The sequence below is a fragment of the Uloborus diversus genome, chromosome 7 (genome assembly GCF_026930045.1).
Source record: "Uloborus diversus isolate 005 chromosome 7, Udiv.v.3.1, whole genome shotgun sequence".
Taxonomy (NCBI): Eukaryota; Metazoa; Arthropoda; class Arachnida; order Araneae; family Uloboridae; genus Uloborus; species Uloborus diversus.
Genome location: NC_072737.1, coordinates 149,555,815 through 149,582,803, shown reverse-complemented (window position 1 = coordinate 149,582,803; position 26,989 = coordinate 149,555,815). Strand labels below are relative to the sequence as shown.

Below are 26,989 nucleotides of genomic sequence, written 5' to 3'. Positions count from 1 at the left end.
GGCACTCACAATGGAAAAAAAAGAACGGGTGATTGCGCTACCCCCCCTTTTTAGCTGTTGACACCAAAATAAAATCAGCTTTTATACCCACTAAGGGCTACTTGCCGATAAATTTTTCTTTCATTCCGTTCATTATTTCTTGAGATACAGCCAGTGTTGCCAGATTGGGGGAAATTTCCCCATTTTGGGGAAATCTGGTGCTCTCTGGGGAAATTTTGGGGAAATGGGTTTTGAGGGAAATTCTTTGGGGAAAAATTTTTTTCTTGGGGAAAACCTGGGGAAAAAAAAACCTTGGGGGAAAAAAGAATTTTTTTCGTATTTAGATTCGTGTCAAGAAGTAGTAGTTATATTGTTTGTATCAAACAGCGTTGGTTTTGCTTTGCTCAACTTTATGAAATTTGCATTATGTGGAATATTATGCTACGGAGTTACATATTTACAAATAATGCATGATGAATTTCTCGCCAATTGGCTTGCGCACGATACGGTTCCACGTTATGATTGTTGGCAAAAGCCATTATTTTGTTTCTTGGAGAGATTCGTAAAAAGCTTGAATGTATTTTTAAATTGTTTAAAACTTACCTGCAAATTTAAACCTATCCGAGAAAAACAGATTCCCTGTTTTAAAAGACGTAAATTATCCGGCAGGCGTATGAAATCCCCAAGTGACTAAACACCCAACAAGTCAATCATGTGTTTCGCCCATCAGCGGACGTGACGTCAGGCCTCAAGAGTTGAGGATCTTTCTGCTGAAAGCAGTGAAGAAGATAATTTAAAACAGCAATACAACAAAATAGTAACTATGTTGAGTTGCTTTGAGATGCAACAGATGCAAATTTTGATGTCGTCACGTCATTGCGTCGGGGAAACAGATGATTTAAATACAAAGTCAATCAATCAATCGACTTCTTATGATTTGCTTCTGTTCTGCAGACGGTTTGTTTTGATGTGAGCATGTGTGCTCTGGTTGATTTGTCCACGCAGGGGACGTGGAAGTTTGTTCAAGAAATGTAAGAATTAAAATTCGTTTTGCCTGCTAGAAGTGCAGGATAAGTTCTAAAACAGTACCCTATGGTTAGAAGGCGGTTTTGTGAAAATAAAATTAAGTAGAAAGAAAGAGTTGATGTATTGAATTAGGCTTAACAGGACCGGAGGACCGAAGCTGCTCATCCTAGGTTCCGAGCTGGTCGGACCGTACGGGTTCAGTGTGGGGAGTGGCATTTCTTCGACTGCGTGTCCCCTATTAGGGTGAGGTGACCTCTAAGAGACTCTACTACTGAATGTTCTCCTGTTTGGCAAAGAAACCAGGTAAATAATTTCCTGTACTGCATATGGTGAGGAATCCTCTACTGTGGTATGGGTGTGCCTGGAATGCAGTGACCATTGACAGAGGATGGTCTGTCGTCCACGAGTGGACGTGTGGTTTTTTTTCAACTCAACAGTTCATTCTTTTGATGGATGTGGCCTTCATGTTTTGTGTGCCAAGTGCTTGTGAGTGGACTTACAAGGGTACGAAATTTTTCCAATAGTTTTTCTTGGAAATGTGGCATGCTGTTTAGGGTTGTTTATTGAGGACGTTTTAGAACTGAAATTTAGGGAAAACAAATAATGTGATATTTCTTGTTGATGTATGTTGGGGGGAAATATATTTGTTAATGGGGATTTGATTTTATAAATGTTGAATGTTTGTTTTTCCTATTTATACTTATACATATGTTTTAAATAAAATGTTGTTTAAATTGAAAATCAGTTTCCATTGCTTCATTTCTCCCAAACTTACCATTTCACATCCGTTTTCCTTTTCCCAAGGGCCAACAATGATAGCTTGGTAATTTACTCGTCCATCTTATAATGATTTCGCTTGGGAAAAATTTCTTAAAATTGGAATGGAAAAAGAACAAAATCAAATTTTCGAAAAATCGTTGAAAGGTGCACACCCCCATGCTACAAACTAACTTTGTGCCAAATTTCATGAATATCAGCCGAACAGTCTAGGCGCTGTGTGTGTCACAGAGATCCGGAGAGACAGAGAGATACCCAGACACAGAGACTTTCAGCTTTATTATTAGTAAAGATAAAGAAAGATAAAGATAAAGAAGACAAAAAAAAAGGCGAAAATGGGAAGAAAAAAAGTTGGGGAATTTTATAAGAAAATTTGGCTACTTGGGGAAAAAAAAAAATTTTCAACAGACAAAAATGTTAGAGGAAGTCGATTCATTTTATGAAAATATTAGTGGAAAAATAATTTTTGAATTTGGGGAATTTTGATAGAAAACATCGCTTTTTGGGGAAAATTTGGAAGGGAATTGGAGAAATCTGGATTTGACTATCTGACAACACTGGATACAGCAGTCACAATTGACGACAAAAAACGTTCTATAGCTCAACCCCCGTTTGAGTTATTGACACCAAAATTGAATTAGCACCTGTTCCTGTTACTGGCAACATACGGACCAAATTTTGTTTGATTCCGCCAGTTACTTCCTGAGGAATAGCAATCATGGGTAACTCGAAAAACGTCTCATTACTCCACCCCCCTTATAGGAATTCGCGCCAAAAACCAATGGGCACAAGTTCACATAGGGGCACATATGTGTACCAAATTTCGTTCGATTTAATGCGGTAGTTTTTGCTGTAGAGCGGCCACCAAAAACTGGTCACACACAGACATGACACACACACACAGACAGACAGACATTTTCCAAAAATAGTCGAAATGGACTCAGCACACCTCAAAACGTTCAAATCCGTCAAAATCCGAAAATTTGCACGAATCCAGATACTTTCTTCTATATATTAGATATAGAAGAAAGTAAAAATTAACGATCAACCACCAACCTCTTTTCGTCACCCCACTACTCAACATGTAATTTTGCAATTTTCACTGACTAAGTGTTTTTTAAATACTATGTTCTATAGCAATTTTTGCTGTTTTTGAGTTTTAGTCTTCTTTTGAAACAAATGATCAAGGTAGTTAAAATTTTGTACCTATAAATAACATTAATAAAGTTTTCATTCAAAAAAAAATCTGTTGTGGTGCAAATAAAAGCTAAAGTTCAAAATATCTTTCAAAATTTCATCCTTTTTTTCTGCCCAGAGATCAAGTTATCCTTCGAACAGTGAAACAAGCGACAAAATGTTATAGATGTATCTTTCATTGTTGCAACTTTGCTATAGAAGAAACTTTGAATTTTGAGAGCAAACTGTTCTAAAATAAAAATTAAAAAAAAAAAAAAGTCAACGTTATGCCAGCATCAAAGTTTAATTCTTTGTAAAACAAAAATTCCCTGAAGCAGACTAGAAACTTTTCCCATATGTGTCTCAGAGATATGAAACACATAGAAGCATAGATGTGTAAGTGCCAAAATTAAAAATTTGGAGATAATTAGTACATATGGTAGGAGAAACTTTCATACATTTTGTGGCAAGAGTAGTGACGTGGATCGGGTAAATACCCAGTGGGTAGGTAAATATTTTTTGGGTATTTACCCAAGGCCTGGGTAAATACCCAAAAACTGTGTATTTTACAAAAAAATGCAAAAAGTGAATGAGAATTTTTTTTCTAAATCTAAATATGAAACAATTGGTAAAACTGATACATACATATGTATTACACAGTTTATAATATTTTTTATCGAAAGACTTGATGAAATTATGAAAGAAACATATCACGAACCAAAGGATCTTTCTTTTCAATGCCATAATTGAAGAAGATGTTTGCTTTTTTTTTGTAACCAGTTAAGCTTTTTACTTTTTGTAGAATTGCTTTTTATATGTGAAATTTGGCTATCAACATTGATTAGGCATATCCAACACATTTAATGTGAATATTATATTAGATTGCTGAGTTGTTTCACGCAATAATTCTTTAAATATGCGATCAAAATACAAATTTTAGTGAAAAATTTATTGTTTTGTATATAGTTGGCTATACAAGGTGTTTCGTTTTAACCTGCAAGACCTTTATTTTTGCAACCGTTAGTCCTAGATGCTTACTTCCAATTGCAAAAATATTCAGATGCAGAGTAAAGATATTGGAAGTTTGAAGCAAAAATAAAAATGAGTCAAAAACTACAAAATTTAACTTTTTATACAGCTCTAGGTCCCCTAACTTATATTTAAAGAAATGATCTGAATTTAATACTTACTGAAACAAAAAAACTTGACATTTGTGCAATGAAAACTCAAGGAGATATTCAATTTGAATGTTTTAAGGGACCATGCAGAAGATGAGATTAGAACTTATTACCCTTTCAGAATAATGACAGGTTGGCAAAGTAAAAGACACAAGGTATTACATTTTTCATTTCTACTCAAAAATTCATGCAAATGTTATGCCGTGATACGCAAAACATGCTGCAAAACCTTGAACAATTTGAAAAATCACTCTGCACACATATAATTTTATATAAACACTCATTAACTGCTATATTTTCCCCCAAAAGATGTTACTGACGGCGAGTGTAAAATGGTGTAAGTTACAAAACGCTGCGTTTCATATCTCAGTGAATATTGGTCGTACTAATGTCAAACTTTTTTTGTAATTGTTTTTCAGTGGAGATTATTTCCCTAAATATCAATAAGTTAGAGGATCTGGGGCCCGTGTAAAAAGTTAAAATTCATATTTTTTTACTCATTTTAATTTTTACTTCAAATTTTCAATATCTTAAGTCTGCATCTGATTTTGAACATTTTTGCAATTGTAAGTATGCATCTAGGACTAACGGTTGCAAAAATAGAGGTCTTGAAGGTTAAAACAAAACACTCTGTATATATACATAGTGGAATACATACAGAAAAGTATTTTAGTTGAATATAAATTTTTGAAATAAATACCCGGGTAAATACCCATTTTGGGTATTTACCCTGGTATATACCCTGGGTATTTACCCCTAAAATTAAATACCCAGGTATTTTACATCACTAGGCAAGAGATAGTAGTAGCAGCGCTGGTTGGTACTGCAATGGAGCATGGATAAGAATTTTTTTCTATGAAAGCCTCTTTGTCGATGGTTTAAACTTTGCATATGTTATACTCAAAACTTTTAAAAGTCTACTTCAAACACTTTGCTTCTCACTTCCTCATATGAAATATATAATATTTTTCAATTTATATATAACTAATTTTTCTAAAAAAATCAAATGGGCAAATATATTTTGACTGAAGTATGATTGTTTGCCCAAAGCATCCTATAAAGACTGCTAATATGTTAGCTAGTTGTTTCATCACACAAACTATATGAAGGACATGAGCTCTACTTCTATAAAATGCAATACATGTTTTGAAATTTCCTGAAATATTATTTAGTTATTGATTTTGGCTTAGTAAGCGATATGTCTCTTTTTTGGGGGGAGGGGGGGCAGAAGTTTATTGGGTTTGGGTTGCTTGTGAATAAAGTCAAAATACTAAAGGGTGTTTTTTTAGAGATATAGAACTTTAAGTTGGCAACACTCTTTGATATGTGTGCCATTTTGATAGCTGTCACTTGTTTTGTGTTCAGTTTGGGTTGCCATTTCATTATGAATAGACAACAAGACAGTGCAACATGCCACAGAGTGCATGTCACTATTGATTTATTGGAAGAGAACATTGGCCACTTTATCACTGACATACGGCCTCCATTGCTGCAAAAAGTGAGAAAATTGGACTTTCTCCAAACCAGCCGAGGTGGCCATATGATAGAAATCATATTTAAATAAAAATGGCAAAGAATCATCTTTCGAATAAAGCAACATTCATGGCAATTAACAACATTTAACTGTGTTTTATTTGAACCTAAATTTCTCTACCTCTAAAAAAAAAAAAAAAACACCCTTTACAAGATTCCTTAAAACATTTGCTCATCTTCATAATTAATAAACAAATATTTTATTTTTGTGTTTACTTGCTATAGGTTGTCATTGCAACTAATATTGCAGAAACTTCATTAACCATAAATGGAATCTATTATGTTGTTGATCCTGGCTTTGTGAAACAAAATGTTTATAATTCAAAAACTGGAATGGATTCCTTAGTTGTGACTCCTATTTCACAGGTGTGTCTTTTGTCAGTTTTGCTTTCTATATTTCTTAAGTATATTTAATAAGGCTGAACAAATTATGTAACCAAGGGTCATATGGAATGTGGGTAAAATGTGTAAGTAAGCATAGAGATCTTTCCCTATTTTTTGTGACATATTTTCTATTTTTGACATGAAATAGTTGAAATCTCAAAATGTTAAAAATATAATAAAGTTTTTAAAAGTTTGCTACATCAAATTTTTGGTTTTTATCCATCAAATTAATTTTCTCACAAACTATTACTCTTAGTGAACAAGGAAGTATTATGCTTCATTTAAATTACAGGCACAGGCCAAACAAAGAGCTGGACGAGCTGGGAGGACTGGACCTGGCAAGTGCTACAGGCTGTACACGGAAAGATCGTATCGAGATGAAATGCTGACTACTCCAATCCCCGAGATTCAGAGAACAAATCTTGCTTCAATAGTTCTGCAACTGAAGGCCATGGGTATAAACGATTTGTTGTCTTTTGATTTTATGGATGCACCACCCCCAGAGGTAAATCATTATGTGTACATTCAAAATTAACTTTGCATCAGGGATGTGTTATTATTTTCGTTAATCACTTCTATGTTCACAAATACAAAGTTTGAAATCTTAACATATAACTTTAACTTTAATTCATATTGGCTATATGCAAAAGTTTTTATCTTACAACAAGGTTTGAAATTCAGAGCAAGATTCAGACATGAACTTCTCAGATCCTCTCCTTGAAAATGCATTTTTTTTCTTTGTCCCAAAAACTAGGATTCCATCAACTTAAGTTATTTAACTTCGGTATAATATAGCATTTTAAGTACATTAATAAAATATATATATTCGAATATTGCATACATAAGCTTAATTTTGTACATAGAGATTTAATATTAACAGATATTTTGTTCTTTATATTTATTTTATCAAGATTAATCTGTATCTATAAAATTATTCATGTTATAGAATTGCTTGCTTTTTACTCTATAAGTTTCAAATGTACATTTTCCTCCCTTATATAGTCACTTATTATGGCTTTAAAACAGCTACATTTTTTAAGTGCATTAGATGATGAGGGCTTACTGACAAGGCTGGGCAGAAAAGTAAGACTTTCATCTTTTTTTTGAGTAACAGTTAATGTCTTTTTTAAACTATTTTGATCCTCGCATGTAGTTTATTTGTGAAAAAGAACAGAACAATTGCCTTTCCTTTTTATAGATTTTTGTTTTTCATTCTGAGTTTGACTTTCAAAACTGCTGCTGATTGTAAACTTTTGATGTTTCTTTATTTTCCCATACATAGTTATCTCACCTGCGAAATAAAAATTTCCTATTTTCAATATTTTGTTTAAGGCATTATTATTTTTTTTTTATTTGGAACTTCTTAATGCTGAACTTTAGTATTTAACAGCTGTGTCTATTTGCCTGCTTTGCCCATTAAAATTTATAAGATAATGTCCATAAAATTTAATTAATATTTCGTAGCTGGCTCCCTAACTTCACTTTTTTGCTGTTCTTTCCTCAGTTATCTTTATTAGTTGTCAAATTGCAGAAATTCTTAAGCATTTTTAATTTCAAGCGGTATTTCCTCCCAATAATAAAACTTAATTTAATTGTGTAAAAGATTCTGTTCATTCTCTTAATTGTTACAAAATTTATAATAACTCCTGGTGTACTCGGCAAACAGAACGTGCTTCCAAATTTTGCTTGAAAAGAGCATAAAAGTTACATGAAAAACCAGCAGTTAAATGTCTTGCATTGCTCATCATTGTTGAACTTTTTTTAAACTTAAATTCTTAAAAAGTTATTTAAAATCTTTAGATCTTGACTTTCAGGAAGTTTTCATTGCTTAGCCATGGTAAGGCTTCCATTTTGGTAGTTTTTACTCTTTCACTTTTATATTATTCATTTTTTGTATGTTTATGTTATGTTACGATATCCAATAACATATTGTTACAAATTCTGTAAATAGTAATTATTGTAGTAACGTAACCTGTAAATAGTTTCCCGTAATGAATATACAACCCCTTAACATATGGCTAAAGTATACAACCCCCTATTCTTTTTTTTCTTATTTCATTCACTGATTTTATCAATGGAAGTATAGTTGTAAAACGGTCTACGCATTTCTGGAAGCGTGTGGAATATTTGAGAGATTTCTTTCGGTGTATTTAAGCCGTTAGCGATAGATAAACAGTTAGTTTCGGTTGATATTTGGAACTGAGAGCATTTTGCTCTGTTTATAGCGAGGCATTTTGCTGTGTTGTTTTCGTATTTGGAAGTAAATACGTGTGTAAACGTTGAGTTTACGGTGTTGTGTGCTAATTGCTTAATTGCTGATGAATAATTTCGCAGTTGTTGAAGATCTTTCCTGTACATAGTGTAAATAAATTTCCTGTGTTTTATCAAGAACTGTGTTTTCATTTCAAGAAAGCGGAAGTCGCACCGAATCCGTTACAATTTGGCGCCCAACGTGGGGCATCTTCTGGACTTTCTTGGAGTAAGTGTGACTTTGGACATTTTTTTTTCATAAAGACTTTTTTTGAATTAGGACTTTATTTTTTTATGGTGATTACTCGCGCAATGGATAAACAATTAAAACAACTTCTTGACGCAATCACCTCTGTGAAGAGTGATATGGCTACTAATCAAGAACAATTAAAAAGTGACTTGACTGCAAGTTTTACAGCTAATCAAGAACAATTAAAAAGTGATTTGACTGCAAGTTTTACAGCTAATCAAGAACAATTAAAAAATGATATGGCAGCTAATCAAGAACAATTAAAGAATGATATGGCGGCTAATCAAAACCAATTGAAAAGTGATTTAACGGTGCTGAAAAATGACCTAGTTTCTAACCAAGAGGAAATTAAAAACGATCTTACTTCGGTAAAGACTGTGATGGAAAATAAATTTAATGAGATAGAGCATCGAGTTGATGCTATTGAAGGAAAGTTTGAGGCAGTTGAAGGCCGATTCATCGCAGTGGAAAATAAAATCGAAGAGAAATTTGAAGAAAAATTAAGTTCCGTTGAAGGCCGATGCAATGCTGTAGAAAATAAACTGGAAGAAGAAGATAGAAAATTTCATCAACTTAAAGAAGACATCTTTAAAGACCTGGAAAGGAGATTGGCGACCGCGGAAAGCAGCTCTGTACAGTTTGGCGCTCCCACATCGGTTGCTCGACCGTCCATTAAACTTGCCACCTTTGATGGGAAAACTTCGTGGCAGGTTTACAAAACTCAGTTCATGATAGTGGCGGAAGCGAACAGATGGGACTCTGCTACCAAGGCCTGCCATCTTGCAGCATCCCTGAGAGGTGATGCAGCGGACATTCTTCAGACCCTTCCGGACGGCCAGCGCCTGGATTTCGCCGCCCTCACATCTGCGTTGGAGCTTCGCTTCGGTGAGAAGTGCCAGAAAGATTTGAGCCGACTCCAGTTGAAGTCCCGTTTCCAGAAAACTGGGGAAACCCTGCAAGAGCTTGCGGCGGACATCGAGAGACTGTCTCATCTTGCTTTTTGCGACTGTCCTGCGGATGTTCGAGACAACCTGGCACTCAACTATTACATCGACGGGGTTCGAGATCCGGAAATCCAGAAAGCTCTACGGATGGCGGATGTCAAAGACCTGAATTCTGCTGTTGTGTATGCGATGAGATACGAGGCCGCCCAGCAAGCAACCCGTGTGAATCGCCATCCCATCCGAACTCTGGAAGCTGATGAGTCTGATTCCAGGTCGTCCCACCTCGCTGAACTTGAGAGAAAACTCGGTGACTTGACAAGACAGTTGAGCAGCATAACAGCCCAAAAGAAACAAGAGCAGAAGTGCTGGAAATGCGGTAGTGAAGGACACCTGCGAAGGAGTTGTCCGGCTCGCCAAGCTACGCGAGGGAAGGAAATCACCACCACTAAAGCTCTGCAGATTTCCTCTTCTAGTAGTGGCAGTGATGGACTTTTCATTTACGCACATGTAAATGGGAACCCCTGCAGACTGATTGTTGACACTGGAGCCAATGTGACAATCATTAGGACAGATGTGGCTCGTGAATTTGGATTGAAACTGCTGTGGACATCGCCACGCGTAAGTCTCCGGACTGTGACAGGTGACAAAATTGAGATTGACGGTAAAGTGGACTTGGAAATAGTGTTTGGGAATGCCACCTACCATCATACGGCATTCGTCGCTAATATCACGGACCCCTTCATTCTCGGATTGGACTTTTTGAAGAAATATGACTTCACTCTTGACTTCAAGACTAATGAGCTGCACTCGATGAGAGAAGACATAGCCGTTTTCCCTGCAGAGAGTGATGTAAAATCCGCTCATCAAATAATAGCTCAAACAGATTTATCGATTCCCTCAAGGTCAGAATCATTAATACCTGGCTCCCTTGAAGAAAGCAATAGTTTTCGATTTGGACTCATTGAATACCCTAACCTAAGCAATAGCCTAAAAGGAGTACTGGTAGCATCTACGCTTGTGGACCTTTCTAAGGATGTAATACCTGTGAGAGTCGCCAACGTGAGTGAAAGGCCAAGGAATATCCGGAAAGGCGAAGTGTTAGCAACTTGTACTCCCGTAAACTGCATCATTAGAAGAATCAATTCCCCCGAGACTGTGTCTTCTGAGTCCTTGACATCGAAGTTAATTGGGAGTGCACCCTTATCGAAGGATCAAAGAACTGCTGCGGAACAATTGGTGGACGACTTCAAGCATCTGTTTTCATCTACATCGGAGGATGTTGGCCGTACGAATTTAACGCAGCATAGGATTTACACTGGAGAACACCCCCCTATTAAACAGCATCCAAGACGACTACCATTCGCTAAGAAGGAAGAGGTTGAAACCCTTCTGAAAGGGATGAAGGAGAATGATGTAATCGAACCCTCATCCAGTCCTTGGGCCTCTCCCATCGTCTTGGTCCGAAAGAAAGATGGCTCCACCAGATTTTGTGTCGATTACCGACGACTGAATGAAATCACCAAGAAAGACAGTTACCCTCTTCCACGGATAGACGACACCTTGGACACTCTTTCCGGACAAAAGTGGTTTTCGACCCTGGACTTGAAGAGCGGCTACTGGCAGGTTGAGATACACCCTGATGACCGAGAGAAGACAGCGTTTACAACTGGACAAGGCTTATGGCAGTTCAAAGTGATGCCCTTCGGCCTCTGCAATGCACCAGCTACGTTCGAGCGTCTTATGGAGACAGTGTTAAGAGGACTCTCTTACGAATCCTGTCTGGTCTACTTAGACGATATCATCATCGTGGGACGCAGCTTCGAAGAACATCTGGCAAATCTTACGAAGGTGCTGCAAAAGCTTAAGGAAGCCAATCTGAAGTTAAGCCCGTCCAAATGTAATTTGTTCCGCCGGGAAGTGAACTACCTTGGTCACATCATCTCTTCTGAAGGTGTACAAACCGATCCAGAAAAGGTGTCTGCTGTCAAGAGTTGGAGTCGTCCCGAAAACATCCATCAGCTGCGAAGTTTCCTGGGGCTCTGCACGTACTACAGGAAGTTTGTGAAGGGTTTTTCCAACATTGCACGACCTTTGCATAAGCTGACGGAGAGCAAGCAAAAGTTTGAATGGTCCAAAGAATGCGAAGATGCATTTCTACGACTGAAGGAGGCTTTAACATCAACGCCTATCCTCGCCTATCCTCAGCCTGAAAAATCCTTCATCCTAGACACTGATGCGAGCAACGAGGGCATCGGAGCTGTTTTATCCCAAGAAATTGACGGAAATGAACATGTCATCGCTTACTGGAGCAAATGCTTATCAAAGTCGGAGCGAAATTACTGCGTCACCAGAAAGGAGTTACTGGCCATAGTGAAAGCTGTAGAACACTTCCATCATTACCTCTACGGCCGAAAATTTCTGCTTCGGACAGATCATGCCTCATTAACTTGGCTTTTGAACTTCAAAAATCCGGAAGGCCAGATAGCCAGATGGATACAGCGGCTCCAGGAATATGACATGGAGATCAAGCATCGAAAAGGGTTATCTCACGGTAATGCTGACGCTTTATCAAGGAGACCCTGTCCTGAGAACTGCCACTATTGTTCCCGAATCGAGAAGCAGTATGGAACGACTAGCCCTACCGCCTATCAGGTGACAGTGACTCCAACATCATCAGAACCTGATCCATGGAGTGATGACCAAGTTCGAAAAGATCAACTTGAAGACCCCGACATAAAACCAATTTTAGAGTTCATGGAAAGTGACAGTCGACGCCCTAGCTGGCAGGACGTTTCCATCTTCAGTCCAGCAACAAAAAGATACTGGGCTTTATGGAACTCACTCCATTTACGGAACGGCGTGTTACACCGGAAATGGGAATCTGACGACGGTAAAACATCTAGGTGGCAGTTACTACTTCCCCGATCAAGGATTTCAGATGTTTTGAAAGAAATACATAGTAGTGCGACTGGAGGACATTTTGGTGTCTTGAAAACCCTCAATAAAGTTCGGGAGCGCTTCTTCTGGAGCAAGGCGAAGGATGACGTGGAGAAGTGGTGCCATTCTTGTGACGCCTGTGCTGCTCGTAAAGGACCGAAGAAGAGAAGCAGAGGGAAGCTACATCTGTACAACGTTGGAGCTCCTTTCGAACGAATTGGGATCGACATCCTGGGTCCTCTACCAAGAACTGCTGATGGGAACAAATACATTCTTGTTTCCATCGACTACTTCACCAAATGGCCGGAAGCATATCCCATTCCAGATCAAGAGGCTACCACCGTAGCAGAGACTCTAGTCCAACATTGGATCTCGAGATATGGAACACCTTTGCAGATTCATTCCGATCAAGGGAGGAATTTCATCTCTGCTGTGTTTAAGGACCTATGTCAAATTCTCGGAATTGAGAAAACTAGGACAACACCACTACACCCACAATCGGACGGCATGGTGGAGAGATTTAACCGCACAATCCTGAACAATCTCTCACTTATGGTATCCAGAAATCAACAGGATTGGGACAAGAAGCTACCTTTGTTCCTGCTGGCCTACCGCAGTGCTGTCCACGAGACTACCGGATTTGCCCCATCCCAGATGCTCTTCGGACGAGAGCTTCGGCTACCTTGTGATCTCGTCTTCGGTCGTCCTCCGGATGCGCCTTCATCGCCTGAGGAGTACATCCAGGATCTCCAGGCCCGGTTGGAAGACGTTCATAACTTCGCACGAGAGCGAATCAACATCGCGGCGGAGAAGATGAAGACCCGATACGACACAAGGTCTACTGGACATGAATTCAACGAAGGCGACAAGGTTTGGTTATGGAATCCCATCCGACGGAAAGGTCTTTCACCCAAATTGCAGTCGCATTGGGATGGACCCTACAAAGTCGTTAACCGACTAAATGACGTCGTAGTGAGGATCCAAAAATCACCTAATGCAAAACCTAGGGTTGTACATTATGATCGGTTAGCCCCATACTATGGCCATAGTTCATGAGTATTACGTAAACAACCATGGTTGATAACATAAAAGTTGTAGATAATTTTTGCTTTTAATGTTTAGTAATATTTCTTGTTACTATTGTGTTTTCTGTATCTGTTAGTTATTAATTAATGTGTATATTTGTAAACTTGTGATAGAGGTTTCGCACCCTTTCTGGGGATTGTACTGCCCGGGACGTGCAGTCCTTGGGAAGGGGGCAATGTTACAAATTCTGTAAATAGTAATTATTGTAGTAACGTAACCTGTAAATAGTTTCCCGTAATGAATATACAACCCCTTAACATATGGCTAAAGTATACAACCCCCTATTCTTTTTTTTCTTATTTCATTCACTGATTTTATCAATGGAAGTATAGTTGTAAAACGGTCTACGCATTTCTGGAAGCGTGTGGAATATTTGAGAGATTTCTTTCGGTGTATTTAAGCCGTTAGCGATAGATAAACAGTTAGTTTCGGTTGATATTTGGAACTGAGAGCATTTTGCTCTGTTTATAGCGAGGCATTTCGCTGTGTTGTTTTCGTATTTGGAAGTAAATACGTGTGTAAACGTTGAGTTTACGGTGTTGTGTGCTAATTGCTTAATTGCTGATGAATAATTTCGCAGTTGTTGAAGATCTTTCCTGTACATAGTGTAAATAAATTTCCTGTGTTTTATCAAGAACTGTGTTTTCATTTCAAGAAAGCGGAAGTCGCACCGAATCCGTTACAATATATTCGAAGTTGGCCTTCTGATTTTCCATTTCTGCAGGGTCAGTCAAATGAAAAATAGATGCAGTTCAAAGAACCTGCAGTTCAATTCTGTGCATTTAAAGAAAAGACCAAAAAAAAAAAAAGAAAGCTTTCAAGAATATTTGTTAATCAAAGAAAATATTAAGTGTATTTGTGTGCTATGCTCATAACCATCTCTGATTACCAAAATGACAGGTTTGCCCCACCCACTTTCCATTTTAAGCGGGATACGCCCTTGAATGACATTATTACCGATCATGTGAATAAAGATTTATATTTGTATTTAAAATTTGCTAAGAAATTTTATAGTTAATTTTCTGTGTAACTTAAAAGTTCTAAACAAATTCCATTATATGTAGAAAAGTTTGCTCTTTCGATTAGTACTAATATATTAAATATGTAAGAAAGTTTTCACAACCAAAATGGGAAAAGAATGAAAATTCAATTTTTAATTTATACCTCCGGTAATTAAAGTCCTACCAAGATGATTCTCAGCTAAGAACAATCTTGATTAACTCGCCTTTGGACAAAAAAAAAGTGTATCAAAAGCAGTTAATCCATTTGAGAGCTATGATATACACACAGATATACATATACATCAAGCTTAAAACCCCCTCCTTCTTGCATTAGGGGTTTAAAAAGTATTGACCATTTGACCATCCAAGAAAACTTAACAATTGATGACTGTTATCATGTAGAAAGGATCATCATCACGTAGAAAAGAGTTTAGAACAGTAAGCAAGCATGACGCTTGTATTATTGTTTAATATTGTTTATTTATTTTTGCAAAACAAGACTATAGACTTTAATTTTTGTTCTAGTATAAGTTTTCCTTTATTCTACTAATATGAAATACTATTCCTTCTGTATTCTGAAGTCCGTTTTTGCACATTTACAGCAAAAAAGTTGCTGCATAAATTGTGTACATTGCAAACTTAATGCAACATTGATTCTTGAGTTATTAAGTATTTTAGACTAAAGTTTTCAAGAGGAAAACGCACGTTGAATCAAATCCTTTTTGATTCATTTTATAACTGATTTTGAGAAAATAAAAATAATTATTTATTTACAAGCACACACACACACAGTGTAAACATTCTATTAAACTTTATTCTTTAATTGATTATTTTTGCCTATTTTCAGATGGTTGAATTTCCAATGGAACCTAATCTTGCAAAAATGCTTATAATGTCTGTACATCTAGGCTGCAGTGAAGAAATTCTAACAGTCGTATCCATGTTGTCTGTTCAAAACGTGTTTTACCGACCAAAGGTATATAGATATACATATATTGTGTATTCATAACATACATTTTACTGTCTTTAAGTTTCATGAAATTCGTTCTTGCATTCAAAACAAGTTTTTTCATTTTTTTTTTAATGTACACCTTTCATTAATTTTTGACTAATCCATTTAGTGTATCCAGTGTCTTTTTTTTTTTTTTTTTTGAAATTTACAAAGAAAAGTGATTGTTTCCTGAAAACTAAAAATTCAAATTACAGTTCCTGCATCTGAGATTAAAGATTTAAGTAAAATAAAAGGAAATACATGTTTATATTGTAACTGTGTGCATAAATTTTAAAAATATATGAGATGCAAACTAGCAAAGAAACATAAAATATGTTTCTTCATCAGTTTCTTTTAAAATTTGCTACTTGCTCATACCTTTTTACTTTGAATTAGATGCTAAATTAAAATTTATTCTAGCTTCAATTAAAACACAAAATGACCTGTAAATGCTTTCTGTGCTTCTACTGCTTCACTATAAAAACAAAATAGAATTGAAAAAGCTATATATTTATTTTGTTTTTAAAAGCATGTATGCTTTTACAAGGAAAATATTATATTTTTTATTAATTAATTATTGTTATCATTTTTTTTTTGTAGAATAAACAAGCACTAGCAGATCAAAAGAAAGCAAAATTTAATCAAGCTGAGGGAGACCATCTGACTTTGCTAGCTGTATATAATTCATGGAAAAATAACAAATTTTCCAATGCTTGGTGCTATGAAAATTTTGTACAGTTAAGAACACTTAAACGTGCTCAAGATGTACGCAAACAACTCTTGGGAGTTATGGACAGGTAATAGTTGTTCTTTTTAGTTCAAAAATTATACTAATTTAGAAATAGTAGGGAACCTTTCAAAATGATCTATGGCATGCCCCCCCCCCCTCTCCCCATCCTAAATTTTCTTGTTCTGTGAAATGTGTTAAGTATCTAAGAAGCCTTCATAAAAAATTCATTAATATGAAACAATTAATGAAAGGTCTCAAAACTGTAAAAAGTAAAGTCAAAAAGTAAACTTTACTGTTTGACCGCAGATTGTATGTAATTTGGCAATCTGCCAAGTGAAGACTATTCCATCTGATTGAATCTAGCAGGGTAAAAGGGAAAATAACAGTGGGATTTTGATGCACGCGTTTTATAATGTCACTAGTGCCTTATATTCATTTATTGCATTCTCTATAATAACTAGTGCCTTATATTCATTTATTGCATTCTCTAAAATAAAATAAGGGAAAACAAAAATAAATACCATGGAAACAACAAAAATAAAAGAAAATATTTTCATTTCGTTCAGGAATGTAAAAGCAAAACGGTAAGCTCAAAACTTTGTTGTGAATAAATAACTCAATTTTTGCCGAGAGAATATAAATCAAATATATTTTAGATTTAAAAAATGTTGCTGAGAAAGAGAGAGCATTTTTTTTTATTTTTACAAAACTAAGGCTAAATAATAGAGAGGCAAAAGTGCACATCTGTAACAAACCAACTAACACCCTTATAAACTAATAGATAAACCCATTTCTGTCTATAAACCGGATATCAGCCTTTCCATGTAATCGATGGTCAGATAGTAGCTAGCTTTTCTGTTCTTGTCGTATTAATGACATTGATTTCAACTACATTTAAGAAAGTTTCTATTCACAAAATTCTTTTTAAAATATTTATATTTTCACACTACAATGTTCATTCCATTTGAATTTATTAAATTAAACTCACACACACAATTTAAAACATAGGATTTTCTTCAAACAATTCTCAAAATTGGTCTCCAAATTAATTTTGGTCATAGAACCATACAGAGAAGTGATCTAAAAATCTAATTTCAATTTTAAGGAACAGGTCAATATCAATGTTCATCACAACATCACATGCCACCAACATTTGAAGCTGAATATTATCCATGTCCTCATTATACTGGTTCAGGATAAGAAATGCTATGAAAATATTATTTTTTAATGGTATGCTTAAAACAGTTTTGTTTTATGTTTTTAAACATTATAACACTTTCTTTCAGCAACAAATGTGTGCTATCACTGTATGTTCAATTTTATAAAGCTGAGTCAATGAATACTTACGTTACTTGAACAACCAACTGTGCTTGATAGCAGTATGTAACAATTTTTTTTTTCTGGGTAGTCAACATCATTCCTAATTGGTGTTACAGTAGAACTCCAATTATTCAAACTCCTACTATCCAAATCGCTTTCAGAATTAATGAAGAAAAAAAAATTAAGAGACAAACATACTGTGATTAGCAATACAATGATTCTGTCTACGCATTATTTCCCTTCACAAACTTGTCAAACTTTGCCCTTTGACCAAGATATTCAGCAAGCCACCGACTTCAATTTAAAGTTCAGTCATACTGTACTTGAAAGAACGCTTAATAAGCAAAAGTGTTGCCTTTTCATTTGATTAATTAAAAGCTCTTTTCCTTTAAAAATTGTTTTTTCTCCCATTTTTAACATACATAAGGTAATTAAATAAAATTGATCCTTTTTTCCGAAAAAAATCCAACTATGGAACTTTTAATTATTCGAATGAGGTCCGGTGCTAATTGATTCAGGTAAATAAGGTTCTACTGCATCATAAAAAAATCAAAACAAACAATTCCTCTACAAAAACTTAGTTTTTATGGTGAGAACATTGAAAAGAAATCGTCGACGTTGTCATTAAGTAAATGTGCAAGTTTTTGCAAATTCTTTTGAAAGGAAAATGTGCAATTGGGATATATTTTCTTTGAACATATATCAGTAAAGCCAAATAATGACACAGTATGTAACCAGGCCAAAGCAATGGCAGCTCTTAACAAAAGTTTGTGTCTTCCCCTCCTACACACACAACAAAAGTTGTATATTTTCAAAGTGTGTACAGTCGGTGCAAACCTAACCTGTCCGCTCTGTGAAGGCTACGTAGATCCTAGTTGCAACATTATGACCCTGCCAGAGTAGGTTTGCCCCCAACTATAGTTGTTTTTTACTAAAAACCTATTAAACATTCATGCCTGGTGTCATAGCTTCCAACATAGCTTCCGGATGTTCCACGCTTTCTCCTGAACTCTCTAACAAAATAATTATCTTCTGCATTTTAATCAATACAACGAAATTCCTTAAAAAAGGGATGGTTTGCCAATTTTGATCACACAAACAAAACAAACCGGTTTTGAATAACGTCATCTCAGAAACAAACTTTTCTTACACAGGTATGAAAAAAGTCATTTTTGAAACATGTTGAATTTTTCTTCGGTCAAAAACCTTCAGGTCCCGAAAGATGCAGTATAACATTCTCAATTTTTCTTTGAACTTCCTAATTTTCCCCCTGTTATGAGGATTTTTTTTTTTTTTTGTATCACATATTGGAGAAAAGAAACTTATATCTGTTGTAAAACATTTTTTTAGCGTGATATTTGCTACTGTTTTACTTTAAAAGAATAGTAATCTCATTTTCCTTTAAGAAGATATTACTTATGTTTTAAAATACCCTTTTACACTCTAATTTTTGCTGTTAAATTCATTCATGCAAATGTATCTCTAATTTTTATCTTTCAATGTTGCCAGTTATGATCATGCCTTGTATGAGATGCTAAATGTGCATGATAATATGCTTTTTTTATAGGCATAAATTGGATATTGTTTCTTGTGGAAAAAATACTTCTAGAATTCAGAAAACTATATGCAGTAGTTTTTTTAGAAACTCTGCCAAGAAAGATCCACAAGAGGGTTACAGAACCTTAGTTGATAGCCAAGTGGTGTACATTCATCCATCAAGTGCTCTTTTCCACCGGCAGCCTGAATGGTTAAGTTCATTTCATGTTACAGTAAAACCTGTAAAGTTGACCACCCTTGTAAGTTAACCACCTGTCTATGTTGACCACTTTTGTCAGGAACCGAATTAGTCCTATCTCATATAATGAAGGAAAACCTCTGTAACTTGACCACCTCTCTATCTTGGCCACCTGTCTATCTTGACCACTAATATACACCAGCTTTGGTTTGGAGTAGTGTAAAAAACCCTTTGTAAGTTGACCACTTGGTTTATTTATTTATTTATTATCATTATTATTTTTTTTCATAGCTTTTCAAGAATGTTTTTAATGCTTTGATGACAGAACAGCATTTTACTAACTAAACAGCAGCATAAAGCTTAATGCTGCTCTTTATTCTCCAAACTTGTTTTCATTTGTTGTTCTATTTGAGATAGCTTTTTGTACTCTGTTCAATGAAAATAGGTGTCAGTAGAGAAGTTCAGTCATTCCTTTCAGTTGTAATATGTTGTGACAACACAGGAATGGTGCTAAAAAGAGCAGGTCCGGATCTATACATTTTGATTCCCCTGCCACAAAATATGTAGGGCCCCTCCCTAGTGACCAGCAGTGCCTATTAGTAAAGTGAATAAGTCTTAATGCTAGTTTTTTTTTTCTATTTTTTTCTTCAATTTCTAGGGCCGGGAGCCCCTTTAAGGACGCGGGCCTCTCGCACTGCAGGTACGCAGATCTGGGCTTGCTAATGAGTCAAGTTACATGTTTCTGGTGCAAGGGATTAAGAGATAAGACAATTTGATTTTGCCTTAATGAACTGGGAGAGTCGAGCTTGTTGCTCTCTGTGCTTTAAGTTTTAAATAAAAAGGCTTCAAAAAGAAAGTTAGTTGAATTTGAGATTAATAAAAAGTATGAACTATTAAAATTAACTGAAAATGGAAAAAGTCAGAGAATATTAGCTGGCATACATGGAATTTCTAAAACTAAAGTGTCTAATATAGTTAAAAACAAGGAAAAACTATTAAAATTATTTGAATAGTATTTTTAATTAATGTTTCACTTTCAATAATGTTAAACAATAATAAAAGTGAGTTGAATAGAAACAGTAAGGGTAAATTCCTCAAAAAAAGAATACACGGTGCAAGAAATGACAAAAAATAAAAATTATTACCGCCCTTTATAAGTTGACCACCTGTCTAAGTTGATCGCCAAAGTACTGCACCGCAAGTGGTCAACTTACACAGGTTTCACTGTACTGATTTTTTTAAAAATATTTATGCCCTTTAATTTAGCACTTTGCTACTTTAGCTTAGATTTTCAATTAAATATGTTGAGTTAAAAATATTGAATATGTTGTCTTGTTTTATGTACTCACCTTTAAAAATTGTGATTTTTGAAGAGAAATAAAACAAGCATGCTGTGCTCATAAAATTTGTTTCACTGCTAACAATAGAGATTAACTTATCTCTACATAGTCTCTAAAGAGTCTTTATTTGAATGCACAAAATTCGAGAACTTCTGGTGGATTTCGCTGAAAGTTTCAGTATCTTTCTTTTAGCACCGGAAAGGTTTGTGGACCAGTTCAAAAAAAAAAGTTAATGAGTAGTGCTTTTTCTTATACCAATGTAGGTCCCAATTTTCATTAATTCTCGAATATAGGGGTGAAAATGGCCATATAAGAAAGAAATACCTTTGGTTGGCCAAGCTGGGGGAGCGCCAGGGAGGCAGCATTAAACCGGTTGGGATGGAATGCCACGTTAGCGGCCTCATGCACCACTAGGCGTTAAGAGAATCAAGTCAAGTCATAGGGCTGAAAAATTACTTGCAAACATTAATATTATATATCGATGGAAAGGGTAGAATTTTCTGCGTTCTACACAAATTGTTTCAATGCCCCAACTTAATTACGGCAGGAGTTATTTGCGTTTTTATTCTTTTTAGGCTTAGCTGAAATTTAGGCACTACTTTCTTTATTAAATCTATCAATAAAAAGGGAAAGAATTATCCCACAGTTCCCACAAAAGAAGTTACAAGCCTTTTGAAATCAAGTTCAAAAAATCTCATCTTCATTCAAGCTGTTAACACTTATTTTGTGTTTCCATGGTTACGCTTTTTGAATCCAGTTTATTTCCTACTTTCTCATTTTAAGTTCTTTAAAATATTTTGATATCTGTCGTCATTATTCAGAAGGGAAATTTTGCATGATATTTCTTCTTTCACCTAAGCCTGATCCTTGAACATACATCACTTGACCTTGACACAACTTTTATTTTCAAGGTAGACCAGGTAAAGCAGCTAGTATACAACTAAAGTTCCATTAATATTTTTCATGCTTTGTCTTAGCACATCTACTAAATTTGCAACCAAAGCTTTTTGGCAGTATTGAATATGATAGTTCATTAGTTAGATTAATGTAGCTTTTATTTAACTTACATTTATTTCATTCATGGCATGTCCCTGTTTTTTCATTCATACTATTCCTGAAGGATCTTAGAACAGCCTTGATTTGTATTCCGCATATAGTGCGTTTGGAAATTAACTTGAAACATACAAATAAAAAGCCTAGGATTGAAAAAAAAAAAGTATATAAAATATATTTAAAAGATTAATGAGACTGGCAGTGATGCAACAGCTATGGCAGAATGGTAATGTTTTTAATTTGTAGCCATTTATCCTCCAATTTAAAATCCTCTTGACATTCCTTCTACAGTTGGGGCAAACTTAACCTGACAGCATCGTAATGCTGATATTAGGATCTGCAAAGCCTTTACAATGCTGCCAGGTTAGGTTTTTCCCTGTGCAGGTAATTATACAGGTAATTGTGATTTTGAGGAAATTTGTTCATAACATCTGATAATGCAACACAATAAAAATTTAAACAAATAAACAACTTTAACCACCTTCAGAATGAAATGAGCACTAACCGCATGATAAAACTTGAATGCGTGGACAAAAAAAAAAAAAAAGGAAAACTAAAGAATAATTGCTGACAAATTAATACAAACTAATATTTACAATGAAAATGGATTTCATGCATGACTTTCTCTTCATTGTTAGATTAGATTTGCCACTAGTACTGTATTGTTGGTTACTGTTCATTAATTTGCTTTTATCTTAAAACGAGAAAATCACTCGCCAAAGTATGATGGGTAAAAATTGCTTCTTCATTTGAGTGAAGCTACTGCCCGTTAGGGGATAGATTGTTGAATTTTCGGGTCGCATAACTTGGAGCAATTGTTCCTTTCTGGCAAAATCAGCGAGGTCGAAGTACATTAACTGTTTTTGCGAAACAAATGTCAAGAACCTCAGCTATTTTCTCAGAAAAATATATACAAAACTCAATAAACATTCTCAATTGTAAAGTAATTTATTTTTTAAAATAACTTCATTGCTGGTGACATCAGACAGTTACTCTATCAGTGATTTTGGCTATTACCATATTTTCCTGTATATAACCCGCGGCGGTGTATAATCCACAGGTCCAAAAATCGGCGTGAAGAAAAAAAACCTTCATATAATCCGCGAATAATACAATGCAAAAAATGAAGTTTTGATGTAACAGCGATCGATCAGTGCGCAGTTCTTATCAGACGGATGACGCAAGACCCTTTAGCACTTTTTGTTTGGCTTGCAGCGGTTTCCTCTGAAAGAGAACGGAAGTGCAGCCGGCTTGCTATACGATATGTTTACGGCATTTGTTTTGATTCGCCCTGTTTAAACATCGCGACACTTAAACATTATAATCCAAACTATCAAAGGGTGATTAAAATTTTTAGCTTTTAAAGCAGTCTTGATTAGTGAACATTTAGATATTCCAGAAATATACTACTCCTAATATAATGTTACATAAAATAAAACCACAATATGATTAAAATGAGAAATGATGGGAGAAAAAAAAATTTAATTATGAAACACATCTAATAAAAACATTTAGGATAACATATGTAACAATTTTCAGTAGGTTAATAAAATAGTACTAGCATTAAATATTTCATTTAAAAAGGTTAGAAAATTCAAGCACAATAAAGATACATTTTCAAAATAAAAATAAAATACTGAATCAAATGAACAATTTACAACTAAATTTACAATATTTACAATTAAAAACCATCAAAATCTGACTCATCGGATTCGGAAATAAATAAGTTCATAGCGTCCTCATCACTTAATAGATTAGAGTCCTCATCACTCGATAACATTTCTTCATTGTCACAGTCATTTTCATCAATACTGACATTGTTGCACCCACTTTCAAAAATATTGCCCTTCCGGAATGCATTTTTTATCGTGGCTTCAAACACATAGTTCCAAGCCTTTAGAACCCAGTTCACAACTGTTTCATATGAAGCACGTTTTATTTTACCGGATTTAGTAAAATTTTTTGCCCCATCAGACATCTACTGTTCCCACAAATTCCTTACCTTGGACTTGAAGGACCTGTTGATCCCAACGTCTAGCAGCTGCAATTTTTTCGTGAGCCCGCCGGGGATCATGGTAATGGTTGCAGATGCAACCTTGAGGGCATTTTTCACATTTTCTCCCAGGTGCGCTTTCATAGAATCCATTATGAGAAAAGTTTTGGGTAAAAAAAACGAATTTTTCTGTTTTTGCCACACTCTCTGTAGCCTTGACAACATAACTTCCTCGTTCATCCAGCCCTTAGGATTTACTCGAATTTCCACAGCTGTCGGAAAATTTTCTTTTGGGAGCATTTTCCTTTTGAAAATTACCATCGGTGGAAATTTCACACCATTTGCTGCACAACATAAAACAACAGTGAATGAAATATGCTCATTTCTAGTAGTGTGTATGGGGAAACTACTGGTCCCTTGGACATCGACGGCCCTGGTGGGGGTAACGTCAAATTGCAACGGAACTTCGTCCATGTTGAAAATTAAGTCCACAGTGAAACTGTTGTTGCAGATGTTCTTCTTGCAGTACGCGAGGAAGTCTTCGGTTTTTCCCCCCCAGTCGTCAGGTTGTTTCTGCCCGACCGTTGAACGTGCACGGACAGCCAAGTTGCTTTGCTTCATGAATCGGTAACACCACGTGGGTCCCGCTGTGAAATTTTCAATGCTCATAGCACGAGCAATGAGTTTAGCCTTTAGTCGGATGTTTACTGTCGAGACAGCTTTTCCATCCTCTCGTTCTGCCAGGATCCAGTGATACAGTTCCTTTTCTAATTCCGGCCAGTGAGCTTTCCACGCCGATCTGCTCGTTTCCGACGGTCACACGTTTCAAATTTGAACTTGTTCTTTTTCCATAATCGAATATTAGTTCGTCAATGGAAAAAAGTCTTGCCGCTTCTCGACCTCAATAGCCTTTTCTATGACTTTTAATTCAAAGTCAGCCGTGTAACTTACACGCTTTCTTTTGCATGACGACATCACGAATTCACGATAGACAATTGCAAATCTCACCAAGCTAAGTAGAAAAAGTCAGAATGTGAAATGGCTAGCGAGGATCTTGCTTGCAAAGTTCCCTGGACCATGACGTCGCTGTGAGCGAAAGAAAAACCTTGGAAAACTGTTAAAATGTAAAACTTCACACTTACTAGCTACTATTGGCGAATTATAGGAGATCGCTAACTGTTTGTGAGCTCTTATTGGATGGCGAGTTTGATTCAAATGTCAGAATTCAATTCAAATTCATGCATACTTCTCTGCACTAGGAAAAATTTAAAGTATTACATAACTTACGCAAATTATGACAAAGAAAGAGTACATATGCATGGATTTAACAAACTAATAGGATTTCTTAAGCGGAGGGTCTTAGTTCACTCGAAATTCGGATACCGCGCTAAGAACTACATTCTTCGTCTCTCGGCTTATTGTCAGCCGAGTACTGTAAACGTAAGAGAGGGTGAGTGACGTGTAATTTGCACCTATCGGTGATTGGAGGATAGCTTGAGTGTGCCGCTTGCTCGGCTCGCAGCAAAAAGCAGAGAGGGTAGCAGGAGCAGGGCGTTAGCCAGAAGCGATGATGCAATGCTTGAGGAGAAATCAGAAAACAACGTAGGCCACACTAAGAGAAAAAGACAAATGTTTCAGAGCCATCTGTTACTTCTTTAAAACATTAACGGTAATTCTTGCGGAACTTGGGAACTTCACTTGAAACTTTTCAGATGAAATATTTTTATTAACCAGATTATCCGCGGCGGCGTATAATACGCACAACAAAATTTAGAACCTTTTCAACACATAATCTGCGGATTATATACAGGAAAATACCGTATATATATCGTCGCCTCAGAGCGACAGTAGGATATATTAGTGTTATTCCTGGGATTAGATGTCTTAGTCAGGGTTGCCAGATTTAAGAAAAGTAAATATGGGACAGGCTTCTTGGGGACGTCTGTTCATGATAAATCTGAAAAATTCAATCACAGCAAAGCATTAAATGTCGCATGTGCAGAGATATATTTCCAACAGAAGAAAATCTCTGAGCCAAGGTATGACAGGTGAAAATTGCTTCAACATTTAAACGAAGCAATAGCCTGTTTGATGTTATTTTGTTAGTTGAAATGTTAACCCTAACTTCAGTGGATGAACCCTGAACTCTAGTAGATAGCGTTCATTGTTGACCACTTTTTTATTTCTTCATTCTCCTTAAATATTCCTTACCAGTAAGACAGTTACGTTATCGGATCCAGTTCAGCATTGTCACAATAAAGCCTTTCTCTGCATGTCAAACATAACCAAAACATATCATGCTGTGGGGTGAGTTTCATTGTTGATGACGTCAGGAACATTACTTGATTATTCAATATTATATATATGAAGATTAGTCAACCAGCAAATACAAACCAAATCAAAACAAAAACAATTTTTATGTTTGTTGCCACATGATTTTCTTATTGCTCATTATTTCATTTTTTTTAACTTTATTTTTTCCCCTTAAAATAATGTCTTGTTCTGTAAAATATTGTCATCCGCTAGAATATGGGACTTTAGCTGTCCCATATGGAAATTCCCCGGGACGCGGGACATTTTTTCAAAATACGGGACTGTCCCTTGAAATCCAGGACGTCTGGCAACCCTGGTCTCAGTGTTGCTCTGATGAGACGATATGAGGATAGTGAATGGTATTTTATTGTTCCATACTAAATATTAAAATGCAAAAAACTCAAGTTTTATTTCAAGAAAATAATAGAATTCTAGAACTCTTTTATGGTTCAGAAAATTGTCTATAAATTTTTAAAGCAATTTTAAAAGTTAACTTTTATTTCCTTGGCTATTTTCTGCACACAAAAATATCTCGTTTACTCCAAAACCAAAGTTTCTGCTTTTTCTCTCTGATCTATTTCTTCCAAAGAAATATCAAAGCTCTTGCAAGAATGAAATAGATTTTCATTGCTAATAGTAAATGTTTTGATAATTACAGGGTGGTTTATAATGAGCTTGTGCAAACTAACAAGGAATATATGAGGGAGGTAACTACTGTTGATCCGAAATGGCTTGTTGAATTTGCTCCTGCTTTTTATAAAGTTGCAGATCCAGCCAAGTTGAGCAAGCACAAGAAGCAGCTTCGAATTGAACCTTTGCAGAACAGATATGAAGAACCTAATGCCTGGAGGATATCACGTGCAAAGAAAAGGAGAAATTAATTTTATTATTTATTAATTGTACAAAAAAAGTGTACATATTTTTGCATTAAAATTTTTTACAAGGTATTTGCACGTATTTGTATATGTGTTAAGTTTTTAACATTCTGTGTAC

General features: G+C 35.6%; 1 protein-coding gene across 1 annotated transcript in view; it reads left to right on the top strand.

The window, feature by feature from the left end:
- Nucleotides 1-26,943, top strand: part of LOC129226941 (ATP-dependent RNA helicase DHX8-like) — a 75,182-nt gene extending 48,239 nt beyond the window's left edge. The window contains exons 14-20 of the mRNA XM_054861570.1: nucleotides 5,895-6,035; nucleotides 6,346-6,558; nucleotides 7,056-7,136; nucleotides 15,369-15,497; nucleotides 16,113-16,309; nucleotides 19,130-19,309; nucleotides 26,655-26,943. Coding sequence (XP_054717545.1) covers nucleotides 5,895-6,035; nucleotides 6,346-6,558; nucleotides 7,056-7,136; nucleotides 15,369-15,497; nucleotides 16,113-16,309; nucleotides 19,130-19,309; nucleotides 26,655-26,877 — 1,164 coding nt within the window. The 3' untranslated portion in view covers nucleotides 26,878-26,943. The remainder of the gene's footprint in view (nucleotides 1-5,894; nucleotides 6,036-6,345; nucleotides 6,559-7,055; nucleotides 7,137-15,368; nucleotides 15,498-16,112; nucleotides 16,310-19,129; nucleotides 19,310-26,654) is intronic.
- The last annotated feature ends 46 nt before the right edge of the window (nucleotides 26,944-26,989 follow it).